Source organism: Macrosteles quadrilineatus, unplaced genomic scaffold (assembly GCF_028750875.1).
Source record: "Macrosteles quadrilineatus isolate MER2022 unplaced genomic scaffold, UCM_ALF_1.0 Scaffold_7__1_contigs__length_78375512, whole genome shotgun sequence".
Taxonomy (NCBI): Eukaryota; Metazoa; Arthropoda; class Insecta; order Hemiptera; family Cicadellidae; genus Macrosteles; species Macrosteles quadrilineatus.
This window is the reverse complement of record NW_026542600.1, coordinates 32,546,716-32,563,403: the sequence shown is the minus strand read 5'-3', so window position 1 is coordinate 32,563,403 and position 16,688 is coordinate 32,546,716. Positions and strand designations below refer to the sequence as shown.

Sequence of the window (16,688 nt, the reverse complement as noted above, 5' to 3'; positions counted from 1 at the left end):
AAGACGATGTAGGTGTTCTGTTACCGCGGGGCTATTAGGGGTTTTGCCGTGACCACGGGAGACAATAAAGATGTCTACACAGCCACAGGAAATGATTGGAGTTTTTCACTATCGCAGAAGACGATGATGTTCTGTTACAGTAGGGGTTATTCAGGGTTTTGCAGTGAACAATGATGATGTCTACACGACCGCGGGAAATTATTTTAACATAATGGAATAAGGATTGAGAATTGAGTATAGATTTCAAAGAATCAAAATGGGAATCAGAAATTTCTGGAATCAACCCATCACTAGTCTTATGTTACGTCATTGACTTAGGAGCAGACATCCTTCAATATAAAACAGCTGTAGGCATTTTTGTATTCTAAATTAACGTAGCTGAATGACCCATTCACAGAGGGTGCATTGTCAAAATTCTATTCCCTACCAACATATTTAATACGTTAGTAGTTGGATTGGACATAAAAGATACTATAGTTTAAAATAAGTTGTCCATTGTTTAAAGCTTGGTCAATGGCCACATCCAAATAGTCAATGGCTCAATTCAACTAGGTTTCATATTAATCTTAAATTAAACTTTTAACTTTTTTGAATTGAACTTCTAGTTCTATTCAAAGTCAAAGGCAAAATATCTTTATCTAATTTATCAAATCACTCTAAATTAAAGGAAATATTTGAAATTTACAAACTAAGAACTTTGGTGGTGACTTATAAACAAACCGTGATATTGATTTTCCCAATGTGATTTATATTTAATCAATCATTTCTTATGAAATGGTCCTGTTTGAATAAAACTGAAATAAATCAACTAAATATTTGATTAGTTTACAATTGAGCTTTCATTTGAATTTTATAATTCATTGATTATTCTATTATCGACTTGTATAAACAATAGTTTTGTGCAACTAGTGAGCAATTGCACTTTTCACTCGAGTTGCACATTATTATTCCTTCAACCATAAAACAAATAAATTGGTAAAGAAACGTGACATATTTTTACACAGAAGTGAACTTTTAATATTACATTTAATGATACAACAGTACAACAGCTGACCAGCTGATTTACAGCCAGTGCTGCCAACGTATTTCACGCGCATAAGACCTTGTCTGCATGTTACGCGCTCACTATTTCGTGCCTTCACGTTGCAAATCTGGAGTGAGTGAGACTAAGTAATTAGAGTGAGACAATGTTAACATTGTCTTACTGATGAGCGAATTGGCCACTTTGCTTTCTCAAATCAGTGAGAGAACATGTACATTGTTAGGTAACGGTAGGAAAAAATAAGAGTGCACTGCACATAAAAGCTGAATGATAATAATAATAATAATAGTACAGTAATAGCTATTTGAAATTGAGCTAACATAGAAATCAGTTTTAGTTTTATTACAAAATTTGAATAATACTGAAAAATGATTACAGCCAAACAAGCACTCACGTGTGTTACTCCTTTGGTGGTCTTGTTTGTTGTCATAGTAGAGTTATCTCCCTCGTCAGAAGAAGAGAGGAGAACACTTTCCTCCTATAAAACCACAAAATAATAGTTTAGTAAACACAACACAAGTTCAAATAACAATATCACCCTTACAATAAAAATAAAATCTACAAATTTGAGGATTGGAGTAAAATGTTGAAATAAAATCTTACTACCCTTAAAATTCCCAGAAGAGCTACTCAAGTGAACTGGCAAACTAACAGGTGTTGCTATCAGGAATGACTAAACCTTTGTGACTAATACAGGTATTGTGAATAATGATTAGCTAAGCAGCTGATAATGGTTAGCCTAAACAAAGCTATGTTTAGGTCATTTTACCTCTTGTGGAGTTTTGCTGATTAATCTGGTAGGACAAAATCATACTCATTTAATGCATTTAATCCTGATTCATGATTCTACTTGCAGCTACATTTAATATTTTTGAGCTTAAAACGTTACATGTATCGAAACAAAAGTTGACATTTTGTACTGGATAAAATATTAAATATATATATATATATACACGGCCGCGCCCGGGAAGCCAGTCACATAAAATATACACTGGAAGTCAGTCAGTTGCACCCCCCAATATATTTCAAGACTATGATATATATATAATATATGTTGGTAAATATCTTAAGCCTAGACATATCTGAACGTATATATCTCTTTTTTTCTTAAAAATACTAAAATATAATTACGTAAAAAATGCTATGCTAATGCAGTCACCACCGCATTTGCATGGAAAAGCCAGTCACGTAAAATTTGTGCTGCTAAGCCAGTCACTATATATTTTACCGCATACCACTGGAATCCAGTCACTGAAAATCCACCCGGGTATCCCGTCACTTCAGTCACTTTCACCCCTGCCCTTCTACTTTGTGATATTTATTTGTTCTACAAGCTTGAAAATCCGCACCTCAAACAAATGGATTATGCTTCAGGCATTGAGCACTCTCATAACCCATCTTTCGCACTTCATTTTAATTAGTTGTCTTCCAGATTACTTAACAATTACTAGTCTACAGATTAAATACCTAAATGTCAATGTAATCTTTGCTCGTCTTAATAGTCGTCCTGGCAACTGTGGATACAAATATGTACCGTACTAATTCGCAAGCGTAAGGTGGGAAGTTATTCCTTTATAGTCGCACAATTAGGCCTATTGTTGAGTCCTTGGAGGCAAGCGGCCATCTTGGATGATTTCAAAAAGCTGCAAAATTTATCGTCCAAAAATATTTTTCAAACACCAAAGTGTTTATAATTTAAATAGCTAGTATACTGTGGGATTAGAAATGTTCTTTGTAGTTTTGAATTATTCTCCAAGGGAGTCCATAAAATAAGTTAACGGTCACGGTCATCTTGGAAAAAGGCCAACTAATACGAAAACAATATCCTGTGTTGCGCGGGCCGTAGCACACAAATAGTTTTCCCGCCTCAAACAATCAAAGGCGTGTGGAACAAGGCAAAATTCTTGTCTCTTTTGTGGCGAGAGGTAGGGGCGAGCCTAACGGGTTCCATTGACAATTTGCCATTATTTCAAGTGTTTAAAAATAAATACATCATTTGGATGTCTGTGTTTATACTTAATTGTGTTTGAGCGTAGACCTATTCCTTTGCAAATAGTTTAAACTAGTATATCTAGCGCATACTTTCAGGTATAGGCTATTGTGGCTGTAAATGGGTAAGTCAGATGCTGTCAGATGGGATGGTTGTCCAATCATGGTGTGTTTATACCCTTTAAATTTTGTATGTCACATGTTCTAGATTTTTCCGTCACCCCAGGAGACAATCACGATTGCCATGGACGCAGAAGATGTTCATGATGCATCGACAGCAGAAAATGTTCAAGATTTTGCTGTGACCGCGGAAAACGTCAACGAGTTTACTGAGTCTGCAGGAGATATTCACGATTTTGCTCTGATGGTATAGTAAAACAAAACCAAAGCTTAAACTTACCTGATGTTCTTCAGGAGATAGTTGTGTAATAGGATTGGTGTGTGTGATCTTCGAAATCGGGGACACGTCTGGCTGGTAACAATAAAAGCCAAGTGTCAAAAGCATTCAAATATAAATTCTTTATAAAAGTGTGCGAACGGTTTCGATTTTTGAGCCAAGACGAGCCTAGCCTACAAGCTTGATAAATCCAGCACTAAATCTGAAAATCAAGCTCGAAACAATATTTTACAATTGTGAACGCAAAACGCATAAGCTTATACCACGCAATTAAAAATTTACGCTGATGACGATGATTACGTTTCAGTAAACGCAAGAGACCATGATGAGGTCTAGATGACCACAGTGGATATCCAGGATAATGCCGTGATTGTAGAAGACAATGATGTTTACACGACCCCAGTAAATCTAAAATCACACTGGCTCAGCTCAATCAAAAATCTCTGGCTCGCACACCTTTAATTATTTGTATGAAATTTTTTGCACACCGTATGGTTGATTTTAACAGGTACTCATTTGATGGTTATTTTCTCAGTCTTCTTTAGAAAATATCTACTCTATTTATTATGTTTAAGAAAAATATGTGAATATAACCCAAAGAGAAGGTAGAGAAGACATGGAAAAAAATGTAACCAAAATGATATTGTGTTACTGGTACTAAGCAAACCTGGCAGTTAAGAAAACCATCTTTGATATTAAAAAGTTGAGCAGGCTTATAAGAAAGTAGAAAATGATTCTTGGTTGCTAAGTAATGGTAAACTGTGTGTGTGTTATTTTTAATAAATGTTATACTATTGGCCTTCTGCTACCTATACTATAGACTACCTAAAATGAATGTAACGAGTAAATTTACATTGAATCTATCTAATGCTTGATACTATATTTTAGGGTTAAATCACATAAAAAACTTACTAGGCCTACTGACACAGTGGCATCTGATGATTCTCTTCGGGTGGACGTAAATATGTTCTCCGGACTCATTGGGGATGTCTGAACAAGGGATACAACAATTAGTCTTAAGTTGAGATTAATATCACAAAATAACACAAATGACAGTTCTATTTCCCATGCAAAATGTGTGTTTTAGACATGCATTACATTTACTGAACTGTAGGGTCAATGAGAAGGTATTTCCTTACATAAAGTGTTCAATATAATATATCTTCGGAATGTTAGGTGTAGTGGAATATACTTGTAAACTGTTATATCCGTGCCATTAAAAATGCATGTTGATATATTGTTACCTTTCCAGGAGATCCAAAAGGCAGAAACAACATTAGACCAATCTCATTGTTAAGCATATTATTCAAGGTTTTAGAGCGTAATGTCAAGGAGCAGTTGGTGGAGTACTTTCATAATAACAATATATTATCTAATTCACAATTTGGGTTTAGAAAAGATAAACACATCTCTGATGCACTTTTTGAAGTATGTAAATCTATAAATAACTCAATGGCAAATAACAATCAATATATGTTAAATTTTTTAGATCTAAAAAAACATTCAGCTCAATTGACAAAAACTTGTTGCTAACAAAATTGGAACAGATCGGTGTCAGAGACACTGCTCTCTCTTGGTTCAAAAACTATTTATCTGACAGACATCAAGTGGTTTCCATCTGTGGTGTGAATAGTGATGCAAATTCAATTGAGTATCGGGTTATTCAGGGAAGCACTCTCGGGCTTATACTCTTTCTAGTCTATATAAACAACATTTGAAAACTGAACCTGGATGATGTACTATTTTTATTTGCTGATGACACATTAGTTTTGATAAAGGTTCGTTCATGGAAGGATATCAGGTCCAAAGCACTCTGTGACCTCTCACTTCTAAAAAAAATGGTTAGATTAAAATGTGCTCTCCAGGGTGTCTAGTTTATTTCCATTACAAAATTCAAGACTAATTCCAGACTTTTCAAGACTAATTCCAGATTTTTCAAGACTAGTTTTTTCAACAATTAGTGGGTGTTGATACCAAAATGTATCGATTCTCAATTCTTGGTACCGATACCAATTTTTATAGCTTAACCAAATTTTCTAAATAATACTACACCAACCCCTGTCTTTGTCATAAAGTAGTATTATGATAATGTCGTGTTTTCAAGTAAAGAAATAATGCAGCAATAAAAATTCTAACTAGCAAATTTGTTTTTTTTTTTTATCATGAAATCTTCCGCGTACTGTACGTTTAGACATCATCATTGACTGCAGCGGTTACAGAAATGTGATCATCGTCGTCCGCGATCACGGCAAAATCATGAACATTTCCCGCGGCCTTGTAGACATCAATGACATCATCGTCGTCTCCCACGGTCTCAGAAACGTCATCGTCATTGTCCGCGATTGCGGCAAAATCTTGAACAATTCCCGCGGCTGTTTAGACATCATCGTTGTCTCCCACGGTCACGGAAACGTCATTGTCATCTACCGCGGTCACGGAAACGTCATCGTCGTCGTCCGCATTCGTGACCAAATCATGAACATTTCCCGCAGTCGAGCAGATGTCATCGTCGTCTCCCGTGGTCACGGAAACGTCATCGTCGTCGTCCGCGATCGCGGAAAAGACATGAACATTTCCCGCGAATGTTTAGACATCACCGTCATCTCCCGCGGTCACGGAAACGTCATCGTCGTCTCCCGCGGTCACTGAAACGTCATCGTCGTCTCCCGCGGTCCCGGAAACGTCATCGTCATCTTCCGCGATCGCGACAAAATCATAAACATTTCCCGCGGTCGAGCAGATGTCATCGTCGTCTCCCGCGGTCACGGAAACGTCACCGTCGTCTCCCGCGGTCACGGAAACGTCACCGTCGTCTCCCGCGGTCACGGAAACGTCACCGTCGTCTCCCGCGGTCACGGAAACGTCAACGTCATCACCCGCGGTCACGGAAACTTCATCGTCATCTCCCACGATCACGACAAAATCATGAACATTTCCCGGGGCCAAGCAGATATCATCGTCGTCTCCCGCGGTCACGGAAATGTCATCGTCATCTCCCACGATCGCAACAAAATCATGAACATTTCCCGCGGTCGAGCAGATGTTATCGTCGTCTCCCGCGGTCACGGAAACGTCATCGTCGTCTCCCGCGGTCACGGAAACGTCATCGTCATCTCCCACGATCGCGACAAAATCATGAACATTTCCGCGGCCGAGCAAATATCATCGTCGTCTCCCGCGGTCACGGAAACGTCATCGTCATCTCCCGCGGTCACGGAAACGTCATCGTTGTCGTCCGCGATCGTGACAAAATCATGAACATTTCCCACGGCCGAGCAGATGTCATCATCGTCTCCCGCGGTCACGGAAACGTCATCGTCGTCTCCCGCGGTCACGGAAACGTCATCGTCGTCTCCCGCGGTCACGGAAACGTCATCGTCGTCTCCCGCGGTCACGGAAACGTCATCGTCGTCTCCCGCGGTCACGGAAACGTCATCGTCGTCTCCCGCGGTCACGGAAACGTCATCGTCGTCTCCCGCGGTCACGGAAACGTCATCGTCATCTCCCCCGGTCACGGAAACGTCATCGTCGTCGTCCGCGATCGCGGCAAAATCATGAACATTTCCCGCGGCCGAGCAGGTATCATCATCATTGGTTTTCGCGGTTACGTAAACGCAAGACGACGATCGCGGCAAAATCACGAAAATTCCCGACTTTGAAATCAAATTTAAGACCAAATCCCGACTTTTCAAGACCATTTTGAAATTCAATACTAATTCCCGACTTTCCCGATTTTCCCGACTACTAGACACCCTGGCTCTCACTTAATGTGAAAAAGACTAAATTTCTTCCTATATAACTCATTATAAGCACTGATTACAGTCTAGACAATTTAAAGTTTCATTGTTGCGGCGACCACAACAGTACATCTTATAATTGTGAATACATTGAAAAAGTAGATTATTACAAATATTTAGGAGTTTATTTTGACTAACGAATGATCAGAGCATGTCAATAATTAAAGAAAAAGATCTGTAAATACATGTACGCTTTTGATCAACTGAGTGTCATACTAGACGAGGAGTACGTAAAGCGTTAAGGTAGTTTACTATACACTACCTAAAATGAATGTAACGAGTAAATTTACATTGAATCCACCTAAAGCTTGATACTTATATTTTAGGGTTTAATCACATAAAAAACTTACTCCTGGTTCCATGGCATTTGCTATCTGTCTTCTCGAGGTTGTGACGATATTGTGAAGATGTTGTTGACTCATCTGAGATGTCTGAACAAGGGATACAACAGTTAGTCATAAGTTGAGATTAATATCACAAAATAACACAAATGACGGTTCTATTTCCCATGCAAAATGTGTGTTTTAGACATGCATTGCATTTACTGAACTGTAGGGTTAATGAGAGAGAAAGTACATAAGCTACATAAACTGTTATATCCGTACCACCAAAAATGCTTGTCGATACTGTTACCTTTCCCAAATTATATAATGGTGCAATAATTCTAAGCATAGCCTTCACACTTTGCTCCATTTGATGTTTGCCGCGATCTTGGGAATCGATACCAAAGTTTCCATGACCGTGGGAAATGACAAAAAACCACAGCGAGAGAGTTATTGGATTTTGTCTTTTTTAACAACAATTCTTAATTACTATGGTTTTATGATTTAGCAAATTTCCCTATAGGGGAAGTAGCTATTACCGTAGGCCTAAAGATAAGACTTGAGCTCGGGACCAATTTACTTTTTCATTTTGATATCCCTAAAGGCCAAAAACACTATTCGTTAAAATTTTTACACAAGTGTACCTATATATATATTAAAAATCAAAAACATAGTTAACAAAGTACCCTTTTAATATTTTTTTTACAATTAACACAAGTTATATACAATTTATAATTTAAATACAAGAAGAGATTCAAAAAGAACAAATAAAATTTCTAGATATTACAATCTAAAAAAAATAGCAACAGACATACATTTAACATCTTTAGAAAACCTAAGACCACGGATCCATACTATTCCAACCATCCTTGGAGTCATAAAATCGCTACTATCCATTCACTTATCCACAGACTTAAAAATATTCCCTTGAATAAAGAAAACTTTAAAAAAGAGAAAAAATACCATTAAATACTTAGCAGAGAAAAATGGCTACAGAGCAAAAATGATAGACAATATGATAAAAGAAGAAATTGAAAAACAAAATACAAAAACAAAGAAAATCAACGGAAAATGAAGAAAAAAAGAAATATACAGTGTGGTAGAAAAGTCCTGGAATGGTTAAATATTTTAAAAAATAATGCAGATAGAGCTAAAATACTTGGTACAAAGTTACAGGGCATAAATCTCTATTTTAACACATATCAGTGATTCAATAACTCTTCAGGGGGACGGCCCACAAGGAGTCGGAAGAAAATCTTAAATGGAAGCATAGGTCAATATGCACATCAAATTAAAGGTCTTTTTTTGTAGAATACAATGCCGCAAACCGCACTTCAAACGATTGATCCTGCGCAAAATGGCAGATGTTCAAAGATTTCTTGAATCCGCCATTTTGAATCTTTGAACGACTGTCATTTTTTACTCAGGTATTCTTTTGAGCTTGAATTTATGGCATCGTAATCTAAAAGTGAAGACCTTTAATTTGATGTGCATATCGACCTATTCTTACGTTAACAATTTTCTTCCGATTCCTAGGGCTGTGTCCCCTGAGGAGAAAGCGTATAATAGCAAATGTAAATTAAATGAATCTTTGAACAACTGTCATTTTGTGCAGGATCAACCTTTTGAAGTGCGGTTTGCGGCATTGTATTCTACTAAAAAAGACCTTTAATTTGATGTGCATATTGACCTATGCTTCCATTTAAGATTTTCTTCCGACTCCTTGTGGGCCGTCCCCCTGAAGAATTATTGGATCACTGAATATGTGTTGAAATGGAGTTTTATGCCCTGTAATTTTGTACCAAGTATTTTAGCTCTATCTGCATTATTTTTTTAAATATTTAACCGTTCCGGGACTTTTCTACCACACTGTATATGTATACCTTATCCTACTAATATTATAAATAAGAAAGTTTGGATGTATGGATGTATTGTAAGACTAGATTACTTACGTCAATAGCTCATTGAATTGTGAATTTCACTTCATGTTTCAGTACATGTTTCGACACATTGTCATCATCAGCTGAGTACTAACTAGTGAAGTTTTTATTCACCATATGGTTTCGTCATAGTTCAATTAAATAAACACGTAACACAAATACGACACGACACAGAACATATACATTTACAACACGTAAAGCTATAAGATATGCAGGCCTGCTCGAACAAAACATACGGTCGCCGCGGGTCGGGGACAGACTGACTATTTGTTTATCCAGGCTTATCATTGTTATCACGGAGGCAGTGGACAGCTGTTTCTTTGGTAGGAATGATAGAATTGAATATCGAGTTGGAGCTGAAATTTAGTTTTTTATTTAGAACAAATTCATTTGCGTTGTTATTTTTATGAGCTCTGTATATCTCGTATTCCTCCAACGTGTCCAATTTTCTGCCCTTTTCACAAATTTGGAGTATTTCTAGACTGTCTTCTATTGTTCCAAATGAGTGGTTATTGTCGATTATATGTTGGCTGAATGCTGATTTCTGTTTGTTCGTCCTAGGGTTTGGTCTGTGTTCTTTAAATCGTGTGTTAAACCCGCGACCAGTTTGGCCTATATATATGCTCGGGCAGTCAGCACATTTTAGTTTATAGACACCAGTTTTGTTATTAGTGTTCATTTTTGCATTTGGCGTTTTGTAATTCAGCAAGTTTTTTGTTTTATTCTTCGTGTTGAAGACCAGGCTTAAGTTGTTATCCCTCATAGATTTTTTCAATGTGTGTTGTATGGTGTGACTGTATTCAATCAGCTGTATTCAGCTCCAAATCGATATTCAATTCTATCATTCCTACCAAAGAAACAGCTGTCCACTGCCTCCGTGATAACAATGATAAGCCTGGATAAACAAATAGTCAGTCTGTCCCCGACCCGCGGCGTGACCGTATGTTTTGTTCGAGCAGGCCTGCATATCTTATAGCTTTACGTGTTGTAAATGTATATGTTCCGTGTCGTGTCGTATTTGTGTTACGTGTTTATTTAATTGAACTATGACGAAACCATATGGTGAATAAAAACTTCACTAGTTAGTACTCAGCTGATGATGACAATGTGTTGAAACATGTACTGAAACATGAAGTCTAATTCACAATTCAATGAGCTATTGACGTAAGTAATCTAGTCTTACAATAATATCTACAGCTCAGGGGCTTAACAATGAATTTAAATATCGATGTATGTATGGATGTATGTTTGTGACAAGTGAACGTGGAAAATACTGGTCAGATTTGGCTGAAATTCAGCATGATGATAGCTCACTTTCCCGATTAACATATAGGCATATTCTTATCTTTAAAATCCTTTCGGGCTCCGCCCCAGTGGCTCTGCAGATCCCCATGTTAACCTTATGAGTATTCATATTAAAAGGGAATTAACAAAATTTAGCCAGCTGTTTCAACTAAAAGAGTTGGTTCTATGATATGCAAAAGCATTAAAAATTTATAAGATTTACCAACAGGGTGCAGCACTATTATTTTTTTTCATCTGTACAAAGCTCAAATACCACTGACTCACTCATCACGAAATCTCAGAAACCATAAGACCTAGGAACCTGAAACTTGGCAGGCATCTTCCTTTTGGGTAGTAGACGCTCACTAAGAAATGATTTTACCCACCGACCTCTGGGCTCCGCCCCAGTGGCTCTGGAGTTTCCCATGTTAACCTTATGAGTACTCATATTTTAATGAATTAATGAATCTTAACAGCTGTTTCAATTAAACAAAAGTTGGTCCCCTGGAGGCGAGTTAGCGTAGCGAACGAGCTAACCTGAAGGCAAGTGAGCGCAGCGAACAAGCTCTAACCTAAAAGCTGCTTGATCGATATTGTTAAATGATGTGTCTTTGGAAGGCGTAAACTCTTTTAGTTGCTTTTTTCGTTTGATGTGTATTTTATAGCGGTAAGTTTAATAGTATAAAAGCTATAAAGCGTTAAAACTGGGTCATTCATTTTGAATCACCCTGTATTTTCATAGTCTTTTTCTTTGTCCAATGAAAACTGGAGACTGTTTTCACAATTGTTTTCTAAACAATGACCACAGGAAATAGTGCAGTTAAATCCATTTTTACACACACATCTCATTGAATTACAAGGAGCCTTGCAATTGCATCTAATCATTTTAACAATGTATCTGGTGCTGCTGGCAAATTCATCGTTTGGGGCACATACATGTTGTCCTGCAAAGTCCATCTCCAGTCTGTAGTTATCATACTATCTTCTGCCCTTTTCCATATTTGAATTTGTAAATAGGCACGCAGACTATGAAACTTTACTGCTAACTCTGTTGAAGGAAGTTGCTGAGTGCTAATAGTAAGTCATAAAAAAATGAAAATTTTTAATTTTTGTGAAAAAGGCAGAATATAATGAAGTACGGCTCTTCAAATTGCGGCCATACCATATGTCTGACAGACAAAATGCATATATAAAAACTGACCGGCATTAAAAGAGCTACATATTTGCTGAAATAACGTTTTTGAAAAAACTAACCGTTCTCAAGATATATGCCAAAATATATATTTTGGCAGTCATCTTGGCGGCCATTTTGAATTTTTTGTCATGTTGCCAAGGTACGATTCATGGCGATTTTTGAGGGATATTAAGGGCACTCTTAGCTATCATTAAAAAAAAATTGCTCGTGTTGCAATTTTGTTGGGGTTCAACACTAAAATGATTCCCCTATAAAGGTAATAATAGTATTCATGATTATAAAACAAAAAATTTTGAACAGTTAAAACATATAAAACAGTCATATGATCCAACAAACGATTTGTTATTTAATGATGACAAATTACAAGAATTTGCTAATAAATTATCTGTTAGAAACTATGAAAATTTTGAAAGAGATGAGCTGATTAAAAGATAAATGAAATTAAAGAAAATACTAACAATTTAACATACAGATCATTGAAATTTATTCAAAATTTATCAATTAAAATGGTATTAACATTTTAGATAAAACTAGAAAAGAACTAATTGGTTTGTTAAATGATTATTTTAAAAATAAACCTATTCCAAAAGATTGTATAAGAAGTATTCAAGAAGCATCATCATTAAAAGGTTATTTTCAAGAATATATTTTAACAAATTCAAATAATAATTTGAATGATTGAATTGATAAAAATAGTGATTTGAGTAAACATTTAATAATTTGTAAATCTCTCGAACCTTGTCGACCAATTATGCCATTTCCTGATCAAACTGTTGAATTTAAAAATTATTATAAAAAATTTGAACATCCTTATGTAATTTATATGGATTTTGAAAGTATTTTGAATAAGAACGATAAGTACTTGTAAAAATAATCCAAACAACTCATATGCAAATAAAATTCAAAAACACATACCTTAAGGATTCACAATTTATTTAGTTTCTAGAGTGACTAATAAAATGTATAAACCAATTTGTTATAGAGCAAAGACAGAAGATGAATTAGAAAATGTACCAAATAAATTATTTTAATATTTAGATCAGATTTCAATGCATACAGCTAAGAAATATAATTCAAAAAACAAAAAGCCTATGAGTTGGACAGAAAATGAAGAAACTGAATATCGTAAAACAAATAAATGTCATATTTGTAAAAATAGAGGTTTTTAATTATGAGAAGAGAAGAAAAGTAAGAAATTACACTGTCATTTGGCTGTAACCACCACGCCATTGCCATCGCTTACGCTTTGCGTCGCCGTACCGGCCAACCTCCCTAGTCCCTGCCTGCCTAGCCACTGCCGTCTCGTCTCATTCTACCACTAATGGCATACTTCAGTCGCCAACACCAATAATCAACCTAGGGATGTTTGACAAGATACTAACGTTGTAGAATTATTTTATTTTATTGTATGACTTTTTTACGTGTATAAAGTACAATAAAATAGTATATAAATAAATTTTTAAAGTTGTATGAAAGGAGAAAAAAGTTATAAAGTGAGTAAAATTAGTTGTTTCATCTGTATAAGAACAATTATGCTACTGCTGTATTATAAAATGAAGTAGGCCTAAGAAATAACTGATTGAAAATAAATTAAGATAATAAAAATACAGTAGAACCTCTTTAATCCGAACTAATTGGGACCAGGGGTAGTTCGGACTATTGAATACATAATTCAACTATTGACTATTGAATACTATTGTTCGGATTACAGAACATATTATTGTTTTTACATAACTATAGCCAAAACATGGCTAAAATTGATCAAAATTATTTTGGGAAAAGTGAAAAAATGTTTTATAAAGTAAAATACAGTGTTTATTTTATACAGTAGTAAATATGGTAAATAAACAGTACTGTCAATTAAATACAGTATACAATAAAGAACTGCTATACTGTGTATAGTGTACAGCAATGAGAGGTTCGGATTAGTGGACGTTCGGATTACGGGGGTTCGGATTAAAGAGGTTCTACTGTATAAATAATATTATTTCATTATTTCGCATTATACATACCGGTAATATATATTAGACATACAGAAATATATATTATAAATTATGATGTACGAGGTGTTAACCCGTCCTACGTACGGGAATCAAGTAGTCAGTTAATAAATTCAGAACAGCTAGTTTACAAGTTTAAAGACACATTTTATTGCAGTTTTAATGTGAAAAATCATCTTGAAAACAAATGTTGCCAGAGCAAATGTGTTTTTATCCCATCATAGGCCGATACAATATGCATTTTAAATCTGATCATTTTACAATAAAACAGCAATTGTGACGATGTGAAAAGCGTTGAAGTGAGATTTGCGGTGCGGCTGATTCGCACACTGATTATAAGTAGCCTAAAGTAAAAAGAGTAATTATCAATTGAGAAGTGTATAGGCCTAGTCAACGATACCACCATCCATCGCATACCTGCCTCTTCCATAATCAATATCACCACAATACAATTACTCATACTATACACAATTTCCAGTAGGTCTGAATAGAAACTCTCTAAAATAAAACAAAAATAGCCAATAAAATTCACAATACACATAATATAACGTTGGTGTCCTGACATCATCACGAATCGTCCACATCTATCCTATATTTCAATTTCACTGCATCAATTGCTAAATAAATAAAGTGTAAACAAAGAAAAGTAAAAACAACAACATATAGTTTGTTTTGACTCATCTGTTTGGTTAAAATAACATTCATTCGAAAAAAAACTGGTCACATGTTGAAGGTATTTAAAAAGTAAATACGCTAGTAAAGATAGTGATAGTCTATTTTTATTATCCATACCATTATCATTTATCATATCCTTGATAGTTAACCACCCTCATTAAATCAATGTACACCGTAATTTCCCATATTCATTTATTTAAACTATAAGATATTTAGTTGAAATAAAAGTGATATTTTGCCTACATCGGCTCCTCCAAACGTAACCACAACTGATCACACGCAAAAAACTTTTTAGACTTCATAAAAGGATGGTTAGTCTAATTGCAGTTTCCTAGGTCAATGATGATGTTGTGTTCAATCTATGTCATCTATCTGTATATCTTTGGATAAAACCAGTTTGAGGTTGTGGTGGTAATTTAAAACCGTGATTCCTGATGATTCTTGATCTCCTTTTATATGAAATCTTTCTTTCCAGGCCTAATCCGAACAAAGTTTGAGCAGTCAAACATTAATTGTAAACAAAAAGCTACCAAGATGAATTGAAACATGTAAAAGTAGTTATTTTCCTACTGTTTCCTCAAAAAGTTGAGCAGTAAAATAATTTGCATATCCTTTTTTTAAGACTAGTGTACAGAGCCTCGACTTGTTATTATCTCAGTGGTCTAATTATCACTACTAATCTTACTTATTTCCTTCCTATAATCAATGACAAAATCAGAATAAATAAAATGACCTAATAGTTCTATAGAGTATTTTTTTATTACCCATCTGTCAGTTAAAACAAATTATATTGCACTAAAACAAACCGAAGATTACAAAGATTACTTTAAAATATTTTGAACATCCCAGTATTTTACTATGTATATTTAATTAATCTGTCATCCTCTTACCGAAGAATTGAACGTATCAATGATTAGCATTACACATAGTATAAATAAGTCAACCGTGTATTTTAATTTTTATCCAAATGCTGAATTTGTGTCACAAACACTAAATGTTATGTGAAGCAAATTATATTATACCAAAAGCTAGTTTAGAATGTTAGCAACGGCTGCTAGACTTTTCAAAAATAAGAACAAAATTTACAAAAAACTGGGACCCTAAGCTAAAATTATGGCTTTGACATACCCTAGTTCTAAAATTATCTTCCTTTCAACACAAAACCTATGAAAATCCTTCTAGTGGTTGATTCAGAATCGTGAAATGAAAAAACCCTGTAACGTTTTAATATACTGTATATAGGGGTCTCAATCCCGGGCCTTCAAGCCAATCCCGGGATTTCGGGATTCGTCTCAGCCGATCCCGGGAATCCCGGGATTATATAATATTATGATTTTTAACTTTTTAGCCATTTTAAATGAGCGTTAAGTCTCCTCGTTGAGTACTTTAATGTTTTAAACTGGCCTTACCAGTGTTACACTGAGCAATGTTTCCGTTTTCTAAGTAAATAAATATTACCACGCCGAACTTTCATCGCCCGTATTTCTTATTTACAGTGTATAAATGTTGATATGTCACTCTAGAATATAGTAAATATATTTTAAAAAATCACGAGCAACCGCACTCGCACGTAGCTAGATACGCTAATAGATAGATTAAAGATAGCTAAGAGAAAAAGATAAAATGGGAAGAATCACGAGTAGCAGCGTTAAAATGTTATTTTGACTGACAGCAATAAAACAATATAAGATACTGAAAAACAATATACCATCTGCTTATATAGTAGCGTGTGTATGAAAAACGTAATTTTAGACACTTATAACCAAATACGAAGATAAAGCTATAGACCCTAAATATATAAGCAATCTTAATACTGTAATGAGATTATAATCGTGTGTTAATAGTTATATTTTATGGCATCAATGAAAATTATACTTAAATTTCCGATTGCAATGTTATGTTTGCTACACGAATTGCGTTGTTTACGTTTAATGTCAACAGTAAATCTCAAAATAACTTGTAGGCCCACTGTAATTAAGTTCTAACTAATGTAATAACATTTACAGAAAGTAAATCCAAATCGTCTAAAAACTGAAACATATATTT

The 16,688-nt window shown here is 35.2% G+C and overlaps 1 protein-coding gene across 3 annotated transcripts in view; it reads right to left on the bottom strand.

Annotated features, from left to right (window-relative positions):
* LOC128997905 (cytospin-A-like) overlaps window positions 1-16,688 on the bottom strand; it is a 96,075-nt gene that overhangs the window by 43,862 nt on the left and 35,525 nt on the right. For 2 of the 3 annotated variants that reach the window (XM_054423712.1, XM_054423714.1), the window contains exons 4-7: window positions 7,576-7,656; window positions 4,341-4,418; window positions 3,432-3,503; window positions 1,437-1,520 (exon numbers count right to left, since the gene is read on the bottom strand). In XM_054423712.1, coding sequence (XP_054279687.1) covers window positions 1,437-1,520; window positions 3,432-3,503; window positions 4,341-4,418; window positions 7,576-7,656 — 315 coding nt within the window. Of the gene's footprint in view, window positions 1-1,436; window positions 1,521-3,431; window positions 3,504-4,340; window positions 4,419-4,672; window positions 4,719-7,575; window positions 7,657-16,688 lie in introns of those variants that run through there. The other variant, XM_054423713.1, reaches the window with a different exon arrangement.